Source organism: Buteo buteo, chromosome 24, assembly GCF_964188355.1.
Source record: "Buteo buteo chromosome 24, bButBut1.hap1.1, whole genome shotgun sequence".
NCBI lineage: Eukaryota > Metazoa > Chordata > Aves > Accipitriformes > Accipitridae > Buteo > Buteo buteo.
The window spans coordinates 18,113,971-18,140,380 of record NC_134194.1 but is presented as its reverse complement, the minus strand read 5'-3'; the positions used below and the strand labels follow the sequence as shown (position 1 = coordinate 18,140,380).

Below are 26,410 nucleotides of genomic sequence, written 5' to 3'. Positions count from 1 at the left end.
TAAAGTGCTGATCTGTAAAAGTGCTGAAGGGTTCAAGCATTAGGCAAGATTGCTAACTGTGGATTACAGCCTCTTTATTATTGCAAGGATGGTGGCATGGGACTGAAAATAAGAAAAACATACTGAGATAAATACATAGAATTTTCATCATATACGTATGTAACACAGCACAATATAAAAAATTTAGGTTAGAAACTTGCTACTTTTCCCCCTACAATGGAAAAAAAAAATCCTCTTATAAAATCATCAACGCTGAAAGAAACAACATAAAAAATTTCCAAAGCAACTGGTGTTTAATCACAAAAACAAGCCAACATCATTCTTGCCAGCCTGCACAATTAGACTATTTTAGACTATTTTAGTCAAGAATTGTCTGGAGAATTTGTGTTTAGAAGTTATCCTTCAATTCCCATATATTTCAGTTGGGTCTCAACTAATATTTATAGTATTATACACATGATAGGTTTTACTTCACAGCACAGTTGGAAGTGGCTAGCACAGGGAGACATCAATTGCAGATCAAAGCACTCAGAAAAATTACAAAGGGGAGAATTTGCTTTTACTTACTTAATAAGGTGGAAAAGAACTGCAATTTTAGTTAACATAATAAAATACTCCAAATCTTCCAGAATGAGGAATATTTGATACGTCAGAGAATTGTGTCAAGTCTTTGAGACTATAAAACTCAGGTCCTACTACCTTGAGATCACAAGAATACCCACAAGCAACAAAAGTTTAGTATGTGTTTTTGTTTAGAAGAACAAGATGAGTATTAAGTAAAGAGAAATTGCAGGAGAGGTTAAAAGGAGAGCAATACCAATTCTCTGGCTCCATATTGTTTTTCCACTTTAACTTTTAAATGCTTGAAACATTCCTCCATACGGTCATGGAAAGGACGAAGATTATCAGAAACTCTTCTTTCATGAATTTTAATTCCAGCCCCAAGGAAAGGTATCTTGAAGAGGGGGAAAAAAAAAAAAAAGAAGGAAAAAAGTGAGAATATTAAACTGGATCTGACAAACTCTCTAACTCCATTTAAAGGATGTGCTAAGTCAATTCCAAAACTCTTACTGTGATTGGCAGATTTGTCAGTTGATCTCAGCTTTTAGCAGCAGCTACAAGATGGAAGGGGCTCTTGAAAAATGGGTGTGCTCAGTAAATTTTTGAAGAATGTTGGCTGCCTCATAGTGACTGTTTTCTCTCTTGTACGTATTTTAATTTTAATCCCTTATAAGATTAAACACACCATGTGAGAGTTTAAAAAATTCTTAGACTACTAGTCTACCTGCTGATGAAGGTGCCTGCCACAGTTCACAAGAAAGAAGGTAGGGATGAAAAATTATCCAAGTGGATTCCAGGCAGGTGGTTTCAAACTCCTCTTTCAAACAGTGGATTAAGTGACAGGAAAAGGTTTAAATCAATCTGCTGGGGGCTTAATCATGTGATCACTTTGACAATTGCTGCAGCAATTTAAAGTGTTAATGCCTGGTTACTGAGGGTGACCTCTTCCTTTCTCCTCGATTTTACTCTGCAGAATGTACTACACACTACTCTGTACTACCCACATCTCAAGAAAAATTCAGTAAGATAATGCTTCAATAGAAAAATGAACAACTGAAGCCATGAACACAGGCAGCTTGCACTAACCAGGCTGACTTTCCTCAATTTTATCCCTGTGCTTTTCTTTTTTGCTGCTCATCCTTTATGCCGGGGTCAGTGACAAGTAACCAAAGGGGTTAAAATCTCTGATTATTCTTACTAGAGTTGAAAGAAGTTATATAACAGTAGTTGTTAAAACCTAGGAGGGGGGGAAGTGTAGATACCTACGTTCCCTTAAAGGAGAACACCTGATGTAAAAGGTTAGGAAAAGGTCTATCAGTTCATTAAATACCTCCCTCCACTTGAATTTCTTAAAAAAATTCTTCTCCTTTGTCAGAAGGAATGGCTGACTTACCAAATTAAAAAAAAATTAATTAAAAAACTTATAATGAAGCAAACTTGATAGTAATACTACCTTTCTAACCCCTCTTCCCTACAATGCTTTCCTTTGCTATTATACTGCTACTATCATCTCTGCTGTTATATTACTGTAATAATATCCAGTTAAAGGCAAACAAAACAAATCTTATCTTTAAAGACAATGGATAGCACACTTTGACATGCTGTTTAATTAGTAAGAAGTGTACTCACAAAGAGAAACTTAGTAGAGCTTCTCTTTAAAATACGAAGACATTTCATTACTCTTCAGTCTTTGAAGATAGTGATTTATGAGATTTGTGCAACATACTTTTAGCTACCATTCTGCCAGTAACCTTTTCTAAATGCTTTACCATTCACTTGTAGCTATTTTGCATTGACGTTTGGGATTTTTTGTAAGATCCACTTAGATTCCATGCTTCCTTTTTGTGTTCTGACTCTATAAATATTATTAACATTGTATACATCTGTCCCCCCATTGACCTGATCATATTTTATGGAAGTTCAATTTCAATATAACTTTTAAAAACATGGTATTAAAGCCCATCTATTACAGACAGATCTGTTTATCCTCTTTAGAGGGATTTACAGGGATAGATATAAATTACCACTTTATTTCCTAGTGCCAGATGGTATTACAGTCAATTTATACCACTACATCCACTGAGTACTTCTGATGGTCAGAAAGCAACCATATACAGAGCCTGTGGTGGGCAATGATACAGAAGAAAGCTGTGAAGGTTAGTGACTCAAACTAATAACCAAACTGAGATGAATCAAAATGAAACAGGAAGGAACTTCAAAAACGTTAAGAAAACAGTACAAAAAAATTCAATTAAAACTATTTGGAAGATTCACTTCGAGGCTAAGAGAGGAATAAATGGTTCATCCTTGCTGTTTCTCATCTACAAACAAAGATAGCGTCATAGAATCATCGAACAGTTTGGGCTGGAAGGGACCTCTAAAGGTCATCCAGTCCAACCCCTCTGCAATGAGCAGGGACATCTTCAACTCGATCAGGTTGCTCAGAGCCCCGTCCAACCTGACCTTGAAAGTTTCCAGGGACGGGGCATCTACCACCTCTCTGGGCAACCTGTTCCAGTGTTTCACCACCCTCATCGTAAAAAACTTCTTCCTTACATCTAGTCTAAATCTACCCTCTTTTAGTTTAAAACCATTACCCCTTGTCCTATCACTACAGGCCCTACTAAAAAGTCTGTCCCCGTCTTTCTTATAGGCCCCCTTTAGGTACTGAAGACTGCTGTAAGGTCTCCCCAGAGCCTTCTCTTCTCCAGGCTGAACAACCCCAACTCTCTCAGCCTGTCCTCATAGGAGAGGTGTTCCATCCCTCTGATCATCTTTGTGGCCCTCCTCTGGACCTGCTCCAACAGGTCCACATCTTTCCTGTGCTGAGGACCCCAGAGCTGGACACAGTACTGCAGGTGGGGTCTCACTAAAGCAGAGTAGAGGGGCAGAATCACCTCCCTCAAACTGCTGGCCACACTTCTTTTGATGCAGCCCAGGATACTGTAGCCCTCTCACAAGGATAGCATAAGGTTAGATCAGTGAGGAAGAATTTTTTAGTGAGGTAATACAAAGAATGAGACATGGAACATGACGAGAAATACCTTGAGCCATTCACTTCTGCTAATAAAATTCCAGATTAACTCACACTATTTCATAACATCCCTCTTGAAATGGAGATCACTATATTAAGCCTTGATACAGCAATTACTATGCCCATTCATTTACACAGCAAACAGTTCTTTCTCACTTAAATAATTTACATTTCAGAGGACTTAGCAGTCAGTGGTTTCTTAACAAACTACACATGTGCAAAAATGTCTCTTCTCTCATAGTTATTCATTTTGCCTTATATTGATGGCATTAATTTATATTTTGACTAGATAATGCAAATAGAATTGATCATTTCTGAGGTCATGTTTTTCTTCCCTCCATTATCGTAACAAATGCTTAAGTTAATAAAAGAGCCATTTTTCCATGAATCTCAGCAAAAATAGTTTTTTCTGCTACCACCTCCCATAGGTGCATTTTCCTCTTTGAGGACAAGAGGGTTCTGCAGCTCAGTTGGCTTATTATATGTACACTAAAAATAAAAAAACCAAATAACCTCAGTGCTGCTAGTATAGGCAGAATATTCAGTTTTCCTCTGGAGATACAGCTTAAAAATATTTACTAATGGTATTCCATGCTATTTGTCACAGAAAAGACATGTAGCAGCAATCTTGGAGGGTCACTGAGCAGGAAAACAACTCCTGTGAGCAACTAGCATTTCATTAATGTTTCTAATGCAACCACTCCACCAAACAAACAACAACAAACACCCACCTCTTGGAAGAGTTATTTCCCAAGAGAATTTCTTACATTTGCAAATGCTTGTTTTCCTAGCAATTCATGAAGTCCTTATGACTTTTGTCATGTACTCAGTTTTGTCTCAAGGAATACAACCTTGGTTTGAAATCCTGCCCCTTTTAACCATAAATGTAGCCCACTACATGTCGCTTTTGATAAACCATTCCACACAATGTGTTCTACAAAGTACTTTTCTGGCCTACTGCTCTCTCTAGGACATGAAGAGATATATGGGTAATTCCCCTGATTCTGGTAGCATTTCAACTAACTTAACAGACACTATAATGATGATACATCTCAGGAAATATGAAATGATTTTTGTAATTATGCCATTTCTCCAGTTTAGGCACAGATTTAAAAAAACCTGCAGGATGGGATCGCTTAGATCGCCAAGAATGTTTTATCAATCACATGCCACATCAGAGGGTGAGAAATTATTGCTATGCTGTTTCATCAGTGATCTTAGTAATGGAATACATGCTTCCTATTAAGCAGATTAAAATTGAAGGAGTTGAAGTCCTTTTTCCTACTTAAGGGAAACTATTAATACCTAAACAGGATAATAAATAGATAGTCCTTTTACAACTATACATACTTTGAAACAGAAGGTTTAGTCTAAGAGAGAATACTTTACTATGAGTCCCTTTTCAAAAAAATAATATGAATTTATCACAGAACTAGGCACGAAGTTTGTAACAACAATCTTCTCATTCTTCTAACCCTCTCTGCTTTGGGGAAACAGTAAAAAAAAAAAAAGAAGTTTAAAAAAACCCACAAAAAACCTGACACAATCATCTAAATGCTATGCTCTCCTGCTAGAAAGGAACAGAAAAAAGGAATAACTGATGAAGCCTCAGATGACTGCTGTCAGTAAGAAGTTACCTGCCAAGCAATTAGATCTTTGAGTCTGTTCAGCTTTTCTTGATCCTCTGGATGGTCTCTGATGTATTCTTCTGTAAAGAAAGCCTTAGACAAAAAAAAATAAAAAAAAAATTCAGTCCATCCTTTTGACAGGTAGAGAAATCAGTGATTACTCCATTGACTCCAGATAGTGACCATAATATTGGTCATCAAATAAGAGACATATATGCACGCTCCTTTAACCAGATGCTGCTAGTGATAATTCCTTGTCTCAGTTGAGAACTGAGGTGCTTTTTTTGTTAAAAGGTATTCAGTCTTTATCCAACACTTCTGAGTTTGAGACCCTTACTATGAAACCCAATTATTGTTTGTTTTATTAAGCTTGCACTGAAACTAAGAAGGCACAAATTTGGAGTATCATGATTCACATTGATAAATTATAATTTTATTCAAGTACCCTACTTACTGACATTAGCTAGTGTTAGACAATAGAGAAATTGAACGTTTTCATAGATAAGCAGAGTCAGATATTGCATACACACTGCCTTTTGCTGCCCAAAGATTTTATCCCCCAGGTACAAAAGAAGAATGTAGCTATTTGTCCATGGCTGCCAAATATCTAAACAAATGATACTTTAGGATTAACACAGGGTAAGTCATACTCCTCCAGAATATGTCATGCTTACCACATATAATTTGTGTGTGTACATATATACATATATATGTACATATATGGCATCTTTTCAGCACTACCCGAGTCTTATCTGACATGCTGAGCCTACTGAGCTGGGCACATGCTTTTCATCAAGAAATGGCAGGCAGAAATAATAGAGGTCTACAGCTGTGGGATAACCCCACATTTATTTTCATCCAAAATGTTAATAATTAATAATTTAGAATTTAAATTTATATGAGTTTAAGATTCCTGCTTTCTCTCCTGCCCTGCCTTTACAAGGTGGCCTTAGGGACAAATTTTCTACAGTTCACTTCCTCAAGACAATCCATTTTCCATACATTGCCAGAACAGTTTATTTTTATTCCCATTTTTTACCAACAAAACCTGCTATGCAGAATAGCTCCAGTTACTGAGAAAACCTTATGATGGTTTAATTGATAACCCACATCTAAATACTCCAGACCTACTGTAGGATAAACTTGATTCATATATTCCAGACCAAATCTTTTGATGTGTGAGAGCCTATTTCATTACAAAAGGGGTATCTCATCTCACATGTATATGAAAACCCTCATAACTGCAGTTAATATTGAGCTGCAGTTACTGTAGTTTGTTAGTTTCTGCTTTCAAAGACAGATGTGACCATGGTATGAGGATCTCTTAATTGGTGCAGTTATGGCTTTCATATTCCCAGCCCACATTCCACCACCACTTTGAATAAAGGACGTAGGAGAATTATGAAATAATGTATCTGAATATGTTCTTTGCATTGACTTAAAATCTCTTACCTTCTCATATTTAGCAAAGCCACCCATAACAGCAGGATCAACAATTCCATTCAGAAGCATAGAAAGTGGATTAATAGGAAGGTTCTCATCATTTTGGTATTGGTTAATCATCATCAAAATTTTTTCATTTGTCGTGGACATAGTCTCAATAGCATTCTCTAAAGGACTAATTGTAGTCTATAAAGCAACAAAAGACTTCTAAGGTTTATAAAGATAAAAAAGCATTTTTGGTTTTATAAAACTTCACATATATGAACAACATTCTTACAATTCAGCAAAACAACACAGATTTATTCAATTCTCTTAGGACTTGGTCCTGAAACTATTTATCAGATGTAAGCTATATTGATCCCAACAGTAGAAAGATAAAACATAAGTAATAACAGTTTTGTATGTATAAAAATTAGTAAATAACAATAGCTTTGTCTGATAAATTTGCAAACTATTTTGTACATGAGGATTCGTACAGATACATTTTTTACAGGTTCTTAGCATGTTAATACACACCTGTGACATGGAGACAACCTCAAACCATCGTAAAATTCCAGGAAGTTTGTATGCTGTAACAAATGATGTTCTCTCAATCCACATAGACTATTAAAAAAACATAGCAGGGAAAAAATGACACTTCAGGATTTAAACATATTTTCAGCCTTCTGAAATGTCAGAGTGAAAAGAATGTAGATGGAAAACATATGGACATTTTTGCATAAAATGACACTGCAAAATTAATCTAGCACAACAATTTACACAAATCATTTTTCTGCTTTCAGATTAGGTCATCTTCAGGCACTAAGCCTGCACAAAGCAGAGGAAAAAGAAAATTACCCTTGAGTCTTTTAGTATCTATTCCTATTTTTGCCATTGCAGATTGAATGGCTGTGACTAAATGACCTACTCTCACGTCTACCCAGATTATACTTCCTCCCTCCACTTTTGAAATGTATTTCTGCAATTAAAAGCAGTAATAGTCCTATAACAACTTGCCAGCATGCATTTTTTATTCCTTTCTTTTTCCTCTTCTGAACAAGACTAGCTGTTGGTATTCTCAAATGCCACTAGTTCATTTACCCTACTGCTCCTTATTTTACCAATATCAGCTCATCTAAACTGCCAGTACTGAGAAACATAATAGTGAACGCAATGAAGACATATTCCAACTAACCCAGTTGCCACCCATTTGAAGTAAGTATGCATACTGTCTATTGTCATCAGCAATGAAAACATTAATGATTTAATTTTTGTAAAACCATTTCAAGGTATATTCATAAATGGTTTCAGAAACCTCCAGTTTGCAAAGGAAGCCAATGTGCACCATGAGTCTTGATAATACCCCAGTGCAAAGCTGGGATGCCAGGGTAGAGTTTGTATCTGAAGCATTTAATTTAACAGCAGGTAAGAAGCTCCTTACATGAAACTGTTGATGCTACTGATCAGCACACATATAACTGAAATTGTACATTTTTTAAATAAATGGCTTTTCCCATCAGTATCCCAAGAGCACAGCTTTAGCCATAAAGACTGGATGGTATGGTTTTCTTGACAAACTATAAAATATCATGTATCCGTAAAATTAAAATATAGAAACATACCACATTTTTATGCATGACAATGAAAAGTAATTTATGGTGTTGCACATTTCCTAGAATATTTGAACAACGAAGACTATTTCTCAGCATTACACCATTATGCATGGGAATAAATATGACATAGGTAGTACTGTAGTCTGTCAAGATTTCACAGGCCTGATGAAAGCAGACAACACACACGTCTCATTGCCAAGCTGGTAGCTGACAAAAGTGTTATAAACTGCAAGAGGCATACCATTTGATACTTATTTACATGTCATCTTGTTTCCTCATGAAAATCTGTACCAGAAAATGTTACTGCCTAACACAAATGTACTTAACTACATAATGTTTACCTGCAATTGAAACAGTGATGTATCACTAAATACACAGGAGTAGTGCTGAAAGAGAGAAATCCTGTGTTTACTTTTTTGAACCAGATCCTAAAGTTAGGGTGTCTGTAATGAGTAATCTGAGACTAAGAAAGAATCTAGATAAAAATTCAGTCACAGCTACCAGAACAGCATCCATCACCCTGTCTCTCATTTACTTACAGCAAATTCATTTTCAGGGTCAACAGATCCTTTTCTGACTGGTCTTGAATAGTGGAACCGGTGCACATTGTTGGACTTATAAAAACTGAAAGATTTAAAAAAGACTATTGTAAAATATAGAATTCAGAAATTTATGGATCTTCTTATCACAGTGAAATATTTCGAGTCAGTTGAGTTTTTAATTAAAAGCAAATTTACTGCTCAGAAAAAAAGCACTTTACTGAAAACTCAGGACACAACTACTTTTTCTATAAATCAGGGTCAACACACAGTATTTTACAAGTATTAAGCTTCAGCTTGTGACTAGCTGTAATTTCCAGGTATAAAAATTCCAGAACTTCCAGAATAATGTTTAAACCTACATAAAAAGGTCTAGAAAAGATTTTTACTTTCCTGTATTCTTACTGGGGCATGCACACTGCTTGCCTGCTTTATAATGGCATACAAAATGAGTATATTTTGTTAAAAATACCTGAACAAGAGTGGATAAATTCACCTGGACTGAAATACATGTGATTTTTCATCCACGGCACATGCGAGAAGTCTTTAATCATGTCTCACAGTTCTGCTCACAATGCAGAACAACAGTTATTCAATAAACTAAACATCTGAAGCCATTAATAATTTTTTTGTGATAGATAAGAAAACATACACAAACACTTGTAGAGGGGGACAGCAATGTAAAGAAATCTATTGCAAATTCATGTTATGCTCTATTCTATTTAGCTAATGAATCGTTCTCAATCACTGTGAGCACACATTTCCACTAAACTTGTAACCACTTGGCTTTTAGCACTGGCTAATTTGAACAGAGATTGCACAGTTTGGGCTAAGTATTTTGCTGTCCACAGAAAAATCTCTCCATTTAGTTTTTAGTTTTTGTTTTAAAGATGAATTAAATTATAGCCATGTTAAGTAAAAGCTAATTTTGCAGAGCAAAAGAAAAATATCTTGGAAATACCTTACAGTAAAACCAAGCCATATTTTGGAAGCCTAGAGAGACAAATAAATGGAGACACCTCAAACTTCTGGTATGTTAGTTCATAGGAACCTATGATTTCTGATCCAAACTACTAAGATTATCTTCATCTTCAACAAAGAAAAGAAAGTGGAAAATACTGCTATACCAAGTCAGATCACTTTATACAGTTCCATCTGAAAGGACAGATATTTTGAAGCTCTTTGGTAGAATAAATGGATTGCTATCAACTAAGGTAACTAACAATTAAATGCCCAATAAAGTGCATTCATAAAAACAAATCTCTAAGACCAGATGAAATTAGCAGTTTGGTTGAATTCCGCAGCTAAGTCAAACAATTACAAAATCTTGCAAATGACAAGAGATTGTACTTCATGTGGAGCACTTAGCTAAATAAAACTGTTACAAGTTCAAAATGTGGCTGGCACTACACTGAAATCTATTCCAGGACCAGATTTAGCAGCTGTCTTTCAGTTACTGATTTTAAAATGAATTCAAGTTGAAATTGAGACCACAGTCTATTATTTTTTTATCTTTTACAATCTTGTAGTACATGAAACTGTGCTTGTATCTGCTTTATTTATTTTGCCGTATATAGGGAGGTGATTCTTATTTTTCCACTCTGAATCAACTGCTATTTCAGTAAAGGTTCTATAGAGAAAGCTGCAGACAAAGGTGACATCTAGGTTGAATCCAGCTGTGGAACAGTTAGAAACGAACTCATCTCAGCTGATAAACAGAAGCCTTCTATCTTCAGTCTCTTTTTGGAAAGTCATAATACAAGTGGTGTTAAAGGGTTTAGTCTGAGTTTTTGTTTATTTAAGTGTGGAGGCATTGCAAAGCCTCTCTTGCAATAAAAATGCAAGTGCCTCAGATTACCTGGAGAAATTTTAGCTTAAGATGCCTGTTTTAACCAGTTTCAGTTAGGGAAATACAGTCATACCTTGTGCTTTCACAAGGCACCGACAAGAGTAGGGAGAAAATATGACCTGCCTTAACTGATGGTGCTTGTACTTTTTGCCATCCTTAAGTTACAAGCTAACAAATACTATCTTGAAATTTTTCATTCAGGTGTTAGTGATACGGAGCGGCTTTTATTGACCATGTTTGCAACCACATAAATCATAGAATGGTTTGGGTTGGAAAGGACCTTTAAAGATCATCTAGTTCCAAGCCCTCTGCCACAGGCAGGGACACCTTCCACTAGACCAGGTTGCTCAAACCCCATCCAACCTGACCTTGAACATCCCCTCCAGGGATGGGGCATCCACAGCTTGTCTGGGCAACCTCTTCCAGTGCCTCACCAACCTCACAGTAAGGAACTTCTTCCTTATATCCAATCTAAATCTACCCTCTTTCAGTTTAAAACCATTGCCCCCTATCCTGTCACTACAGGCCTTGGTAAAAAGTCTCTCTCCATCTTTCTTATAATCCCCTTTTATATATTGATGGATTTGGAGCCAAAAAATCTCAAAAGCCTCAGTCAGCCAATATTCCAGTAGGTACTTTATGCAGCTTTGGCATCAGCTATTAGAATGGACCATCCCTTTTCACACATGTAGTCAGAGTGCGTAAGGAGTTTGGAAATGTTAGCCAGTCTGTTCTCAATATACTTCGGACAATTAATTTCCTTTGTTCCTCTACAAAATCTTGACCATAGTGCCAATGGAAAGCATTTTGCCACCATGTGTTTTGCATTCGGCAAGTAAGTCATAACAAGATTCTGTTGTACAGGAACCTGCAACTCAACCATTCTCATATTGCCAGTCACCTCTAAGACGACCCTTCTCTCCATCACTTGTCTAAGAAGCTGCCTTGAAAACTCAATAACTTGGACCCAAAGGATGATTTCACCTCCCTCCCTGTAACCATATGCTATTCCTTCAGTGGTAAATGGGTAGATGTTCTCTCATGAAATTCCTTGGGAATACATAAGTCAGTAAATTGAGACAATAAAAGCTCTAAGATTCATTTGCAAATAACTGAGTTCACAAAACAATGGTTATCAACTTAGGAATACAGACTGATTTTCATTATATTATCTATTACAGAAATTAACTTACTTTATAATTTGATCAGGTACTGCCTTATTTTTGAATCTAGGTTGCTCCTCCAGAACTGGTTGCACTGTAAAACACTGGATATCTGAAATCATCAAAGTTAAGGGCATGTTATTAACTATCAGTATGAAATACTGTAGGCTGCGGGGGGAAATTAAAAAAATAATAATAAAAAAAAGACATTTCCTGATGAATAATCTGCAGGGTTCAGGATTTCATTTGTGGACCTTTCTTGGCCAAAAAAGGGAAAATCTGCCAGTAGTAACCAGGCAATATATATTAATTTTGAACTGCATATTTTTATTATTTACTGAGCTTGAATATCTGTAGCTGCATTTATCACACTGAATCATTCATTAAATTTTAAAGCCAAGCCAACTTACAGAAATAACATCAACAACATCCAATGTTAACAGTTTCAATATTTAGCTTTAGGCATGCATAATGTCATGATGTTTAGCATTTCATCTTTGAAATCTGTAATTGAGCAGCCCTTTTACCTGAGATTTTGTTTTTCTGTGGAAATGTTACTTTTTAATCAAAATACTATATTTGTAAGTAAATATATCATATTCTTACATATTTCAGTATATTTGAAACTCATGCCCTCTGGTTAGATGCCATAGCTTTTTCTTAAGTCCATAAGTAGTGCATCTCCTGTTAGTTGCAAATAGACTTGAGCAAATTCTACTTTAAGAAAGGACTGAAGCATATGATCTCAAAAAAAAGTAAAATCAGTTAAGACACAAGACAGACTTGTGAGAGCTTGGCTCTGAAGCTTAATGTACTGTTTTAGACAAGCCTATAATACTCTCTGCTTCGGTCACAACAGTGTGGAAAGAAAGTAGCATTCCTCTTCTCCAGCAGGTTCCATCAGAACAGACTCAAGAAAGCATGTGAACTGTTAAAATATTACCTTGAAAATTAATAAAAGAAAATCAACATGTGAAAAAAATGGCTGATACAATAAGGTGATCTCATATCTGCTCAGCCAGTAATGATTTAAATCAGAACGTGAAGAAAAAGATAGTGCATGCCAGCAACTGTTAGAGTACTTCCAAACAAGAATAATTTAGGGCATTCTAAAAGGTGGTTAATAATGTTTATGAGTTAATTTTCCTAGGAAACTTTCTGAGAGTGACAAAAGCATATTTATGTTGCCAAGAAATACAGATGATACCCAAATGCAGTACCAGTCAGAACAATGTTCAAGAAAGACATGAATTTAAAACCAAGACACAACAGCTAGAAATGTGAGCTAACAGACAATTTGCTGCTTTAAACTTAGCTAATTCAACTGTTCATCACTGGTTTTGCCATTTGAAGAAAATAAAGGTAAACCATGTCTGAACTTGAATGAATTTTCTTCACCAAAAGGGTTATCAAGCACTGGAACATGCTGCCCAGGGAAGTGGCTGAGTTACCACCCCTGGAGGTATTTAAAATACATGTAGATGTGGCACTTAGGGACATGGTTTAGTGGTGGACTAGGTTTATGGTTGGACTCAGTTGTAAGGGTCTCTGCCAACCTAAATGATTCTATGATGACTGAAAGAGACAGACTCCTTAGAATTGTGAGAAAAACAGGAGCAAGCATCTTGGGAACAAACCATAAAACACCTGCAGGACATAAAAGTATAAGTGCAAGCTGAGTTGTCACATTAATAAACTTTCATCCTTTTTAGGAAATTATTGTTCCACACAGGTAAACTTGCTAACAACAAGATTTCCCCAACCCGCCTTCATTCTGTAATCTCCTGTGTGTTCAAGGATACATTGACCAGGAGAGTTTTTCACATCCTTTCCAGGTGCTGACGTGGTGTTCATCTTCTCTGCACTAGGAAACTGAGTCATCAGCTGTGCCTGGAAATCCTCTCTCCTCTCATATTCCTTCCCACGATAGATGAATACTTTGTTCTGCAAGGAATAAACAGCTGATTTCTTGGGCTGTATGATGCTGAGGCAGAAGTTATAGATGCACGTTTATCAGTACAAAGACACAATGGGGTCTCCAAATTTTGGAATGACTCTTACTGTTTTCTGAATATTAGTTAACTATAAAGCAAGACACCCCTTTCACCAGGTGCTGGAATGCAGCACTGACTCTGCAGACACGATACTTTATGCTGTTAGACAGAATGAAGATAAACTGGCATCATCACGAAGGATGCTCCTGTAGAGCAGAATAAAATCAGAATGGGAGGTAAGAAAAGCACTGAAACTCCTTTTCTTCTTGTCTGTCAAGTAAAAGGATTTGCTTTCAAATACATTCTGGGTCCAGGTTTTGCAGCTTTCTGATACCAACATATAGGTTTCCTCTGCCTGCTCCTTCTTGGTATTACAAAATGTCCTATTTTACAATACAGTCTAACCCCAAATGTGCTCATTTGTGGTTCAGTTTGCTTCATTTAACAGGGTACTTCTGTAATACCAGAAACAAAAGGTGCATGCTTCCTTTGGCGTAATATTAGCATATCTTTTCACTTTTTTTCCCAGTGTTTTCAAGGCAACTTTGGCCTTTAAAACTGGGGAAGAGAGGTCTTCCATTGCTTTTCAAGTGTGAGAAAAGCTACCATATTCATTTTAGTATGTAAGAAAAAAATTTCTTTTTTTCTACAAGAAAATATCAAATATTCAGGTTAGCTTTATGCTCTGAAGAGATGCACTACTGTGGTTAAAAGAAAGCCATGATCTTTTAAAAAACTAAAGTAAAAGCTGCTTGTGCATGACTTCCTAAGTTTGTCAGGTTTCTTGAAAAAACAGACCCTTTGGAGTGTTGATTTCTCACATGGTAATAATAAAATGGAGAAAAGTAAAGAAAACTGAGAGAGTAGATTCAGTGTATAAAGGTCTGTTCAATGAAAACAGTTCAAACTTACCATAAGTGTCTTAAGATATCAACTAGCTGATACCATTCAGGAAAAAACCACAAGTAATACAAGACAGTTGGTATGAACATGTCACCTCAATGCATATTAGAGATCAAAAAAGCCATCTGAACGTCAGTCATTACAACGAAAACAGGAAAACAAAAAAAAATCAGTATCACAATGAACACATTCATAGTGTATCCACATTTGAAACACTGTCTACGCTTCTTGTCCTACCATCTCATGAACTAGAAAATGGACAGCAAGGGAACCAGGATGTGAAAACATATGGAATGGTTACTGTGGAAGCAATGTTTAAACAAACCAAGACTCTAAGAGAACAATATATCATGAATGGCATGAGGAAGGTGATTAAAGAACAACTGTTCAGTCTCCCTGTAAGAACTAATGTGGAGAAATTATCACATGACAATAAAAAGGCAACAGTAAACCTCCAACACACAGAGCTGTGTACTGTGAGGCCACAGTATGCTCTGGAGAGCATCAGTTCAGAAAGCAACTGCACAAATTCACTGTAGAACAATCCATGAAGGGCTAGAAAACAAACATGTCACCTCCACCCCCAAAGCTGTTTATCAGGTAAGTATGGAATACATACCAGGTCAATATCACTACACATCTGCTCTATATTATACTCTTCCCTACCCTACTTACCTACTATTTCCTATTGTTAAAGACACAATATTGGGCTAGAGAGTGCATTGGTCTGAAAAATATGCTGTTTCTACATTCGTAATGTATTTCTATTGTAGCTGAGAGGCAATATAAATCTGAGACTCTTGTCAGTCCATGACAATGTCCACGTAAAATACCAAGCTCATGTGAAACAGAATTTTGGATTTAATTCGAACACAAGTAGTTAATGACAATCTGCTAGTTATCAATAAACTGTGTGGGACTCATCTGAAAAATAGGTACTGGAAGAGCTGCCCATACCAAATTACATCATATTGCTGCATTTGGCTCTCACATATCAGCTTCACTACCTGATACATCTTCTAGTTTCCACAAGCAAACCAAGAGAAAGAATCAACTTCAACACATCTGAAAACTTTTCATACATATTCTTACAAGTAACAATTCAGATTCTGACTACAGTCCTGCATCCAAGCAAAACTAAATCCCTGGCAAATATCCCCAGAGACTCACTTGCATTAGTAGAGTACACTCATATTTTTAGAAGCATGTGAAAATAGATGAAAATGTATGAATTTAAACAGGTTTACCCTTAGAAATGTGGGGAATCCTTGGCCATAATACCCAACAGCAAAATAGTCTGGTTTAGGTCTCAGAATTTTCATGATGTTTTCATAGAACTTCGCTTGTTGAATCTGAAAGCAAAACCAACTGCAATTACTTCTCTTTGTTGTTTTTTTTCCTTTGTTTTTTTTTTTAACCTCTGCAGTAGTACTGTGCTGTGTAGTTCAGCTATCAGTGGGTATGCAAGAGCTACCAATTATCAGTCGGTAAGCTACAGCAATAATCAGCTGGCATGCACATGACACTGCTGTGGTACATTAAATATTGTTTAATTTTATATGCAAATATAATACATAGCTAAACGTGTATGGCTTCAGCTTCAATTATTCGACCTCAGAATCGGGCTTACCCTTAACCTTCTAGCATGAAAAACACCACTTTACAGTTTAAACACTTAACTGATAACATTACTGAAATAATGCATTCAGAAAAACTCCCTGCCTCAAATGTTTTCTGAGGTACGGATCAACTCAAGCTTTTGCCCTAGCATCATGCTAAGGACACACACCACGTAAAGGGCTTAGAACAATGTCTTCCATAAAATACTAAGTGCCATTTAGGTTTACTATTTTAATTTCCAGTGTTATAACTATCAGACATGCAACACTGCAACTTAAATGGGATTGGCAAAAATATTGTCTTTATCTTTTAGTTTATGATAAAAGCAGAATTGAGTGGGAGAAAAAGAAGCTTTCTTTATACACAACACTGTTCAAGAATGTCATGGATTGTTTTCCATGGTTTCTTTGTGGAAGATTCAGGGATATCTCTTGAATGAGCCCTAAACATTTGTTAAAGATATGCAAGTGTGGAATCTTGAGGGTAGAAAAAACCAAGGTATGTGGTGGAGGGGATTCTTTTTGGATCAATTGAACTTTAATGAAAACAAATAATTGAACATTTAATCTTCCTTTAAAATCTTCCTGCTAGTCTTTGGACCTAGATGTAATTCCTTGTGATGTATTACTTCCCCAGTCCCTGATTAGGACAGAATTCTTTAGGCTTGTCAAGATCTGAGTTCCTAACATTTAAAGAAAAAGTGCAGGGAAAAAATGCATCCAGGTGCTTCTTCTACCCTAAAGCAGTACAAAGGCCTCAAAACCTTGTTATATTTCTTTTATTCATGGCCTTTAAATTACACTATATCAGAACATGTTTATCTTGTCTATAGAAGTTTCAAAACATCTCAATAAGCATATGTCCATGCAACTTCAACAAACAGTTCTTTATGAATCTCTACTTTACCACTGAAATGTTACAATACAACACAGCAACTCTTTCACAAATGAATTAAAAATCAATTGCAGACAACAAGCTTATAAGCAGCTCTATCATTTGATAGCTCAAAAGTACTAATTTCTGTGACTGAAATAATTTGAAGATCTGTAGATAATCTTACCAGGTTTTGACTTAGAAGTTCATAGTCAAAAACTTCCTTTTCATACTGCTCTGCAAGTTCTTTGCATAAAGATATGGCTTCTTCCCACATCTGCAATGTAACCGCATATTCAAAAAGTAAATCCAGTACCAAGAGGTTTTTAAGGCATCACTGTTTGACTACAGTTTTATTGATTATGCTATCTTTAAATTGCAGTCATTTATTAACAGCACAGAATGGAAGACTCAGTGCAATCATAAACTTTAGGAAAACAGATTAATGTAAAAAATGAAAGTGTTCTATGGTTCATTATAGGAAGGAATAAGTAAACCTACTTTATTCTTACAATAAAATAATAACAAATCACCTAACCTTTCAGATACATTAAAAAAGAAGAATAAATAACTAATGTGCATAACATCCAGAATATACTCCAAGCATAGGAGAAGTGTATGAGGGGACTGGCACCTGCCTCTCTAAAACACACACACTTCATTTTACAGAAATTCTAAAGCATACATAATCATAGGTAGCCTTGCACATGACAGTTCTCCTAGTCAGCTAAGAAATTACAAGGCTTAGACTTAAATTGCCACTTGCCCAGAGTACCAGCTTGTTTCTTTCCACACAACTTAATAGCTACCTCTGAAAATTACTGTGAGGAATTACAGAGCTGCATTGGAAAGACTAGGACAGTTTTTCTCGACTGCTGTAGGCACTTGATGCATGGCAGCACAAAAGTGGTCTTAAAGAGAAAGAAACTCCCCCTCTTGAGGATATATCTCAAATTCTGTCAGTCTTCTCATCTATTCAGAATAAAGGAGACAAAAGGGGTTTTCAGAGCATGATTCTCTACTGATGTAAGGACAGTGGTGGTCACACACATTGTGACCGTTTTTACGTGGTGCCATGTACTCCTAGCCTAGGTAGTTCTGAACCTGACAGCTGCATTCAGCTGCCTGCAAACCTCCTCTATGTATCTGAGGACAACCTGAATGCTAGGTAGGTCAGAAATCATGAGGATTTGATCATTCTGATGCAGTGGGTGGGGACTATTACATTGTAGTTATGTCAGATGCCAACAAAAGAACCCTGAGAAGTTATAAATAGCACTGCATTTGCCTGCACGGTGCTGAAGCACCGAGAACTTTCTCCTTTTTGAATTATAGGAGGGACTTTCGTGGGGGAGTTATGTCTTCATTTTGCAAGAAGCAGTAATGAATTGCCTTCCCCCTTCACACCTTCGGTTGCAGCTGAACAAGACATAATGACTTAAAGGCCTTATTGGGTCATAAGATTCATTTTTCAGCATTGCAGAATTTTTCCTGCTTTCTAGTACTTTGCTTTATTTCCAAAAATCTCAGCTCTACTGTCATTGTATTGACAGGCAATTTTGTTAGCAACTTTTTTTAAAAAGCTGAACTAAACCCAGGTACTGAACATTAAACAACTACATTTTAAGTTTGGGATGCAATTCTCAGACCTCTCTGAAACAAATACGTCTATTTTGAACGGTCTGTTTTTTTGGGAGATAATGACCGAAAGGTTTAGAAATGCAATCTGTGTAGTCTGCATTCTTTTCCATGTAAAGCAAAGTACATCATTCAACATTTTTTACTATTTTATTACTGCCTGACAGAGATGCTTATGACTGGTGTAAACATTAGCCCTCTTTCTTTGTGAATATGGTTATTGAAAGAACATGTCCATATAGAACAGATATACTCTGTGAATAAGCCTTCAGAACACAATTTTTACTTGACCCACATTTCAAAGAGGATTTCCTATGCAAACGTTCTATACAGAGAATGTTCATTAAATACTACTATACAAAGTAACACAGTAAAAAGAGATTTGGCAGGGGGAAGAACTCTACAGACCCACCTTTCCTTTGTCAAAGTATTCTATGATCTTCTCATACAAATTCTCTTTCAAGTGTCGATAGGTCTGTGAACACTGGAACTCTGTTGACATGACTTGGGGGGCACACTGTTCATCTGACCACTGAGAATAAAAACACATTAAAAAACATATGATTTTGGAGTTCCAACATTTCACACACACACACATCCCCCCTCTCCCAAAGTCTGGTCCCCTGGGCTCTTCTAAGTGTTTTTTTTCCCAGTCTTTTTTACTTTCCACAAAGAAACTGGGAATGTTTTCATTACCTCTTCGAACAAGCACTGTATTTCATATGATAACCAGGACTAGACATAACATTTTAAAAATCTGTGTTCCTTCCTTTGGTGAAAAGCCGAACTTATATGGTTCTGAACTAATAGAAATTCTGTAAGAAATCTCAAATTTCTGCTGAAGAACATTTAAATTTTGAATTTTCCCTTGAAATGGAAATGCATCTTAATGACCATTTCTATTGATAACATCAGTTACAATGAGAATAAACACTAGTTATAGTGAAAAATAATTACCAGCTACAAAAGAAAGCAAGCATAATTTGGCAAAGTTTATTAAATATTATTTAAAATGAAAAGTCAGATGTCCCCCTGTGATAGCTGGAAAAATTTGCGTTTAATTTTCATCCTAGTTATGCTTGGGATAGTAAGAAATTAGGAAAATAAAAACCACATGGAAGCTAAATGACTTCAGAATTTGCACACAATGTTCTCACTATAAAGTAAAACTATTTTTACTACAATACTTAGTTTTACCAATACATGGCTTTTAATCACCTATTGAAAATACAGTTTCAACAAATAATGTTAATTTCGTATGACCTGCTGCAGTAGTATTTTTAACTAGAAACTTGAATACCCCTATGGAAAATAACTAATATGCAGTAAATCAGAAGTTAAGACAATCACTTTTTAAATTATAAATTTGAAAATTGCAAAAGCTTACTTATATATTGAGTTTAGAAAATCTAACCTTCAAGAGCCATGTATGGAGTAGAAGGGTATATGCTGCTTCCGTGTAATTCTCACAATCTAAATGAAGATCTCGCAATTTATACAAATATCTGTTGGAGGAAAGAACAAAAATTAGAATAGATATTGACACGACTGGAATACTAAGTGTCAAAAACATTCTAGATAAACTCTGTAATGGAAACGTCATAGATGTCATGCAATCACTACCCAAAGAGTCTTTAAGGACACTGAGAGAGGTTAAAGCTCTCTACAGTTGTTCAGGCTTTTCTGTGTTCTCTTTGTATGCTGAAACATGCACAAAAGGAGGGGAAAGAGCTAACCTCCTTCTGCAAACTGCTGTCAGCTCCACCTCCAAGAGGAAGAAGAAGAACTACTAGACTCAAGGTCTCGGAGTCCATTATTTCTGGACTGTTACTAAAGATAGCTGCCTTTCTCTGTAGCACTTTTTGATTGCATGTAAACACTTTGCATGTGAATAGATGCAAGCACAACAGATAACACAAGGTAAAGGAGAAAATAGAAAATATCAGGCCAGAAAGACAAAGCAAGTCCCTGTACAACTTGGAAGACAGTAAGGGCAGAAGAGTTGTTCTATGTTGCCAGTGTTCTCCTTGATTCCTAGGGCAGCACTGCTGCTACAAGCACAACCACTGCCCATCATGTGACTCAAGCCACATCTTTTCCAGCAGCCAGAAAGAATAAGTGCATCTCATCCTCCTCTTACACACAACAGGAGTTTTGACACAGGAACTCTGACACCTTGCTGTAGCAGTTCAAGGCATTACCATTCCCAGCTGTCAACCCAACTGAACACGTGTCCCCCTCAGCAATGCCCGCAGAGGGAACACGGTTTCTTCCCTGGCTGCCCCAGCTCATAGCTCCAGGTTTAGCTCTGAATCACCTCCCGTGCTCATTTCAGCTGAGATTCTGGGCTTTGTACTACAGTGGCTGAGGTGCAGGTGGTTCTGCAGATTTTGCAGAATGAGAGGAGAGGCAGGAAATTGTGAGCTTCTGAACAGCAAGATTTGTTGCAGCTCATATGCAAAACTCGTGGAGACATTAAGAGTGTGACATGGCATCACATCTGAAAGAATTTGCCAGTATAGCTATAGCTTTTACAGAAAAATACTTTACTAGTAATTCTGCATTGCATGTAGTGTTACATATTTAAAGAGACTTGGCAGACTGCACAGTTCTACAAAACGTGAATGTTTTTTCTGCCATTCTAAATGTATGATACACCCTCCCTCAAACCACAAATCTAGCTGCATTTTCTTTGTTTAAAATAGACAATGAATGTTGAGTGACTTGATCAACTAAAAGTTGATTCTTGGGGAAAAACAATGCTGCTGATGAATACATATGATAGATTCCAAATTGCAGAAGGCTAAGTAAACAATGGAGTAAGAATATAAATGAGGCCAGGGCCACAACAGAGTCATTGTGGATGGTGAACTAACATTAAGTAACAGAAATCCAAGTACAATGATAAACCAGAATTTGTAAGAGAATATTATTGCCCTCTCCAAAACAGTTCCAACAGAACAACTGCCATACCTGATATACATCTCTTCACGGTTAATGTCCTTGTAGAAATTCTAGGGACACAAACATTTAAAAGTTATCTCCTAATGTCTTTTATTAAAACACAGGAAAAAAATACATATATTGAGGTTTAGCTTTTCTTGCTAGTTGGACAGAATAAGAAATACATTATTTACAGACTACCTTAAATTTAAACCTGGCACTACTATTTCAATTAATATTTTAATTAGTTATTAGTATGTGTTATTATTATATCTACATATGTATACCTCTCTTAGTTCACTAATGAAATCATTAGTGAAAGTTTTTCTGTTGGGGAAGAAGAAAATATGGTTAACCAAATGCATTAAAATAATAAACCACATGGTCTGGCTACACTCCATGGCCAGAAAAGCAGCTGGTATTTAGTGAAGTTGATATGTAACATTGTTGCACAATAACTCTAAGGGGGCTAATTCCAGGAATAAATCCCAGTTTTTGTCACCATAACACTTTTGCAGGTGTATAAGTTGCTAAGGCTGTACAAAATGTATGACAAGAATTGCCTCCTGAAGAGTTGCAGAAATTTATACAACATTGCACAGCAATTACTGAGGAACAGAGAGTATGTGAGCGCAATACATATTAACCATGTTCTCTTTCCAACATTTAAAGTTGACAAAGGTTCCTCTCCAGCTTAGAGGAATTTCCTGGTGGAGGAATCTCTATATGCGATATCCTCATTACAAAATAGGAATTGGAAAAAAGACAGGGTGGCCTAGAACCAGATCAGAGACTCAAATCTTCTTGGCAGCTTACTGCAAGTGTATCTTGCAGATTTCTTCCCCAGATTTAAAAAACATAATTACTGAGTTGCTAAAGCAGCAAGTGGCTTAGTTCCTTATGCAAAACTTGACTCTGGCAAAAGCCCACCGTTATGTTAAGCCTATCAAAAGATAAAGGTATATGAGCAGTAGACTTCCTTATTTATCCACAGAATCAAAGTGGATAAAACATACAAGCAAAACTGAAGAACTGAGTGGACGTTGCTTTCGGGTTTATGCATATATCCATGCAAATAGATATAAAAATCTCTTGCCTTGGAGTTTAAATCACTACTGAGCATTGTCAACCACTCCTGTCCCCAGGAAGATTTACCTTCATCTTTAGTAAATGGATTCTAAAGCTCTTACCCATTGTCACAGAAGAATTACAAGAAAGAACTTACCAGTAAGTTCACAGTGCAGCTCATGCGATTGTCCTTGCTTTCATCATTCATCACAGTTCGGTAATCCAGCAGTTTCTCCAAGAGGCCTTTAATCAGGCTGACAAAACCTTCAACCAAGTTAAAAATGCTGGGATACTGATGCGCACACTCTGTAAGACTGCAAACACAAATGTTTTTACAATACTGTGAAAATTAGCAGCCCATCAGCCTAAAAACTATTTGGTCCTGAAGGGAAATACTGAATTAGGGCTAAAGTAAGTGCAGAAAGCACTGGAAATTCCCTTTCTGGGTTGGTAATTTAAATATCCAGAAGACAGATGGGATATAAATCAAAAGAAAAAAAATGAAACATTTCATTTTCATGTCTGAAAATGACTTCAAATTCAAGGGTATACCCACAATTTCAGAATGGAGCAACCTGCATGTGTGGTATAACAAACTCAAGTCTCTAAAATGCCACACTATTACAATAAATGCTACACCTTCCTTTCCTCTGTTATTGCACAACATGAAATGGAACAATTATTTCCTTTTCTTTGTACAGTTATGCGAAAGTAGAAAGTTCAAACTAATATAAATCACAATTTTAAGTCAAGAAAGACATTCACTGACAAGAACCTCACCTGAGCAATTTGCCCTTGAGAAATAAGCAAAACCAAACAATAAACTTTCTGCCGATTAAAAAAACCAGCTAAGTTCTCTTTTGATAAAAATATAGGAAAGCGAGTTTTATACATCATCATCAAATTCCAATTTACATTTACAAAATATTTGCATGTGCTGTTTCTATGAAGTGCTAAAGTGATTTAGGAGTAGATATTTCACATTACTATCATCGCTTTGGTGTCAAAGCTTAACTGTTTAAACATTATGAAATGATTACCAGCATGTCATTAAGGATTATTTTCTCTCCTTGCTTAAGAGCTTGTTTCCTTTACTTAGCATTCTGGTTTTCCATTGGGATTCTTTCTGACAAACTGCATTTTTTAAATATATTTAATATATTTTATATATATATATATTTTTAATATATTCACATAAATATTTACAGATGCACGTATTGGGCCTGGCTGAGATGGAGTTAATTTACCCCGCAGCAGCCCTCATAGTGCTGTGCTTTTATTGATAGCTAGAAAGGTGTTGGTAACACACCAGTGTTTTGGCTTCTGCTGAGCAGTGCTGGCACAGCATCAAGGCTGGCTCTCTGATGTCCCTCTTGCCCCCAAAGGCCAGTAGGCTAGGGGTGGACAAGGTCTTGGGAGGGGTCATAGCCAGGACAGCTGACCCAAATTTACCAAAGGGATATTCCATACCATATGACAACTGCTCCGAAATAAAAACTAAGATAAAGGGGTGGGGGTGGGGTGAGGTGGGCATTCATTATTAAAACATTTGTATTCTGGAGCAACCACTACACATACTGAAGCCCTACCTCCTGGGAAGTGGCTGGACTTCGCCTGCTGATGGGAAATAGAGAATAAATCTTTTGTTGTCCTTTGCTTCCATGTGCAGCTTTTGCTTTATTAAAATGCCTTTACCTTGACCCATGAGTTCTTTTCCATCTTATTTTCTTCCTCCCCGCCATCCCACTGAGGAGGGGGAGTGATAAGGCAACTTGATGGGCACGTGGTGTCCAGCCAATGTCAACCCACCACAATGTACATTTGGCATATTCTGTTAATAACGTATCAAAATTACCATGTATTCTCACAGGAAAATAGTAAAAACAAACTAGCAATTGCAAAATTATCCTTGAAACTATGCTGTGTGCTTAAGCTGAGCAGTTTCAATGACACATTATTCTTAATTTTTGACCTGTTAGTGTTTCATTAACAGTGCTCAATTTATATGCAAATACATTTAATAATTTATTATTAATCTTTTATTGTTTTTTAAACTTTCATTATAAAGTATTAATTAGTTGCAAAAATAATTTTTTACTCTTCAGAATTATTTAAACTTTCTTCAGAAAATACATATTCATATTAACTTCAACTGCAAAGAAATCATCGAACTTTGGCCTAGAATGGGACCTCAGCAAAGTACCCAGTCTCAGAGTTCTAACTCAAGCAAAGTAAAACAAACCAGCACCTAATGTTTATTCCTCTGATTGTACAGCTCCAACAGAGTTATTTTGCTGAGACAGAAGGAGCATGTACATGCGTGTCTGAAAGAACATTTTTATTGTACAAGATGAGACAGATGTTAACAGATAAAACCAGAATACTTTAATTGCTGCTGTCTGACTAGTCTGAAACAATAACTGAAATATTTAAAGAAATTATTGAAATATGGCTTATGACATTAAACATATTGCAAATGGAATGTTAAGTACTAGAGGGTCTGAAGAGTTGACAACTGACAAAAAAAGCTGGAGCACGTTGAATGGTATTTGCGGAAAAGAAAGCAAGAAAGCCTCAGAATCATATAGGAGACTAGAATACAGGAAAAATGGGGTTATTTTAGATATGTAAGTATCAGAAGCAGGATAAGACACTAACAAAGGAAATTGCAGTCAACATTTAAGTGACAATTATGAATTTTTGTCATAGGTTTACTCGGAGTGACAGCAAACAAGGCAGACCTATGAACATTACATAACTGTGAAATGAACATCAGTCACCAAGACATCACATTTCTTTCAAATACAAGTAGAAAAACATTGACATAAAGCACAAGCTTTTGCTAGATCTCACCCAGGATATAGTACATAACTCCAGTCACTAAAGAAAGATGAACTGGAGTACACATAGAGGAGAACTACAAAATGAACAGGAGAGAGGAATACCTGTCTCATGAGGGAAGATTTAAAAAGTTGCCTTGCTCAGCTTTATACAGTAATCCCAATAAAAAGGGCACATAAAACTTCAGAAGATCCCCCCCCCCCCCCCCCCCCCAGGAGGGAGCAAGAAACCTTTGAATTTTTAAACAGAGCTTGAAAAAAATAGAAGTTTTAAAATAAAAAATATTTTCAATAAAGCTCGAGGAAACAACTGCATAGCATGGGCCACTGCAATGATGGGGAACTGGAAAGCTTCCAAATGCTATTTTCTGTTGTGCCTATATTAGTAACTATAACATGCCAGAATTAATTTTCTGAGCCTGAGGACAAGTGGCATAGCACAACTTGTATTCATATAGCTAGATACTCCTCCATTTCCCAGAACAGAGTAGCCTTGTCTATTCTGCCTATTGAGAACAGCCTCTCATCTGTTCTGTATTATCCCAACTCTTCCTTGGTGTTGTCTAGGACAGCATCCATTAGCACAGGTCATAACCCTGCCATGGCCCATGCTAACATTTAGGACTATGGACAAATGCAAGGCAGTGCTTAAACTTCTGCTGAACCTATTTAGTTTACTGGGCATGGGCAAGCTCCCAGCAACCAGTGTGGGTAAGTGTTGG

At 36.5% G+C, this 26,410-nt stretch overlaps 1 protein-coding gene across 1 annotated transcript in view; it reads right to left on the bottom strand.

The window, feature by feature from the left end:
* Nucleotides 1-26,410, bottom strand: part of DOCK2 (dedicator of cytokinesis 2) — a 213,919-nt gene that overhangs the window by 8,780 nt on the left and 178,729 nt on the right. The window contains exons 35-47 of the mRNA XM_075056525.1: nt 23,006-23,162; nt 21,811-21,851; nt 20,252-20,342; nt 19,250-19,369; nt 17,387-17,476; nt 15,954-16,058; nt 13,612-13,753; nt 11,840-11,921; nt 8,798-8,882; nt 7,183-7,269; nt 6,676-6,852; nt 5,233-5,316; nt 818-955 (exon numbers count right to left, since the gene is read on the bottom strand). Of these exons, the coding sequence (XP_074912626.1) occupies nt 818-955; nt 5,233-5,316; nt 6,676-6,852; nt 7,183-7,269; nt 8,798-8,882; nt 11,840-11,921; nt 13,612-13,753; nt 15,954-16,058; nt 17,387-17,476; nt 19,250-19,369; nt 20,252-20,342; nt 21,811-21,851; nt 23,006-23,162 (1,399 nt within the window). The remainder of the gene's footprint in view (nt 1-817; nt 956-5,232; nt 5,317-6,675; nt 6,853-7,182; nt 7,270-8,797; nt 8,883-11,839; nt 11,922-13,611; nt 13,754-15,953; nt 16,059-17,386; nt 17,477-19,249; nt 19,370-20,251; nt 20,343-21,810; nt 21,852-23,005; nt 23,163-26,410) is intronic.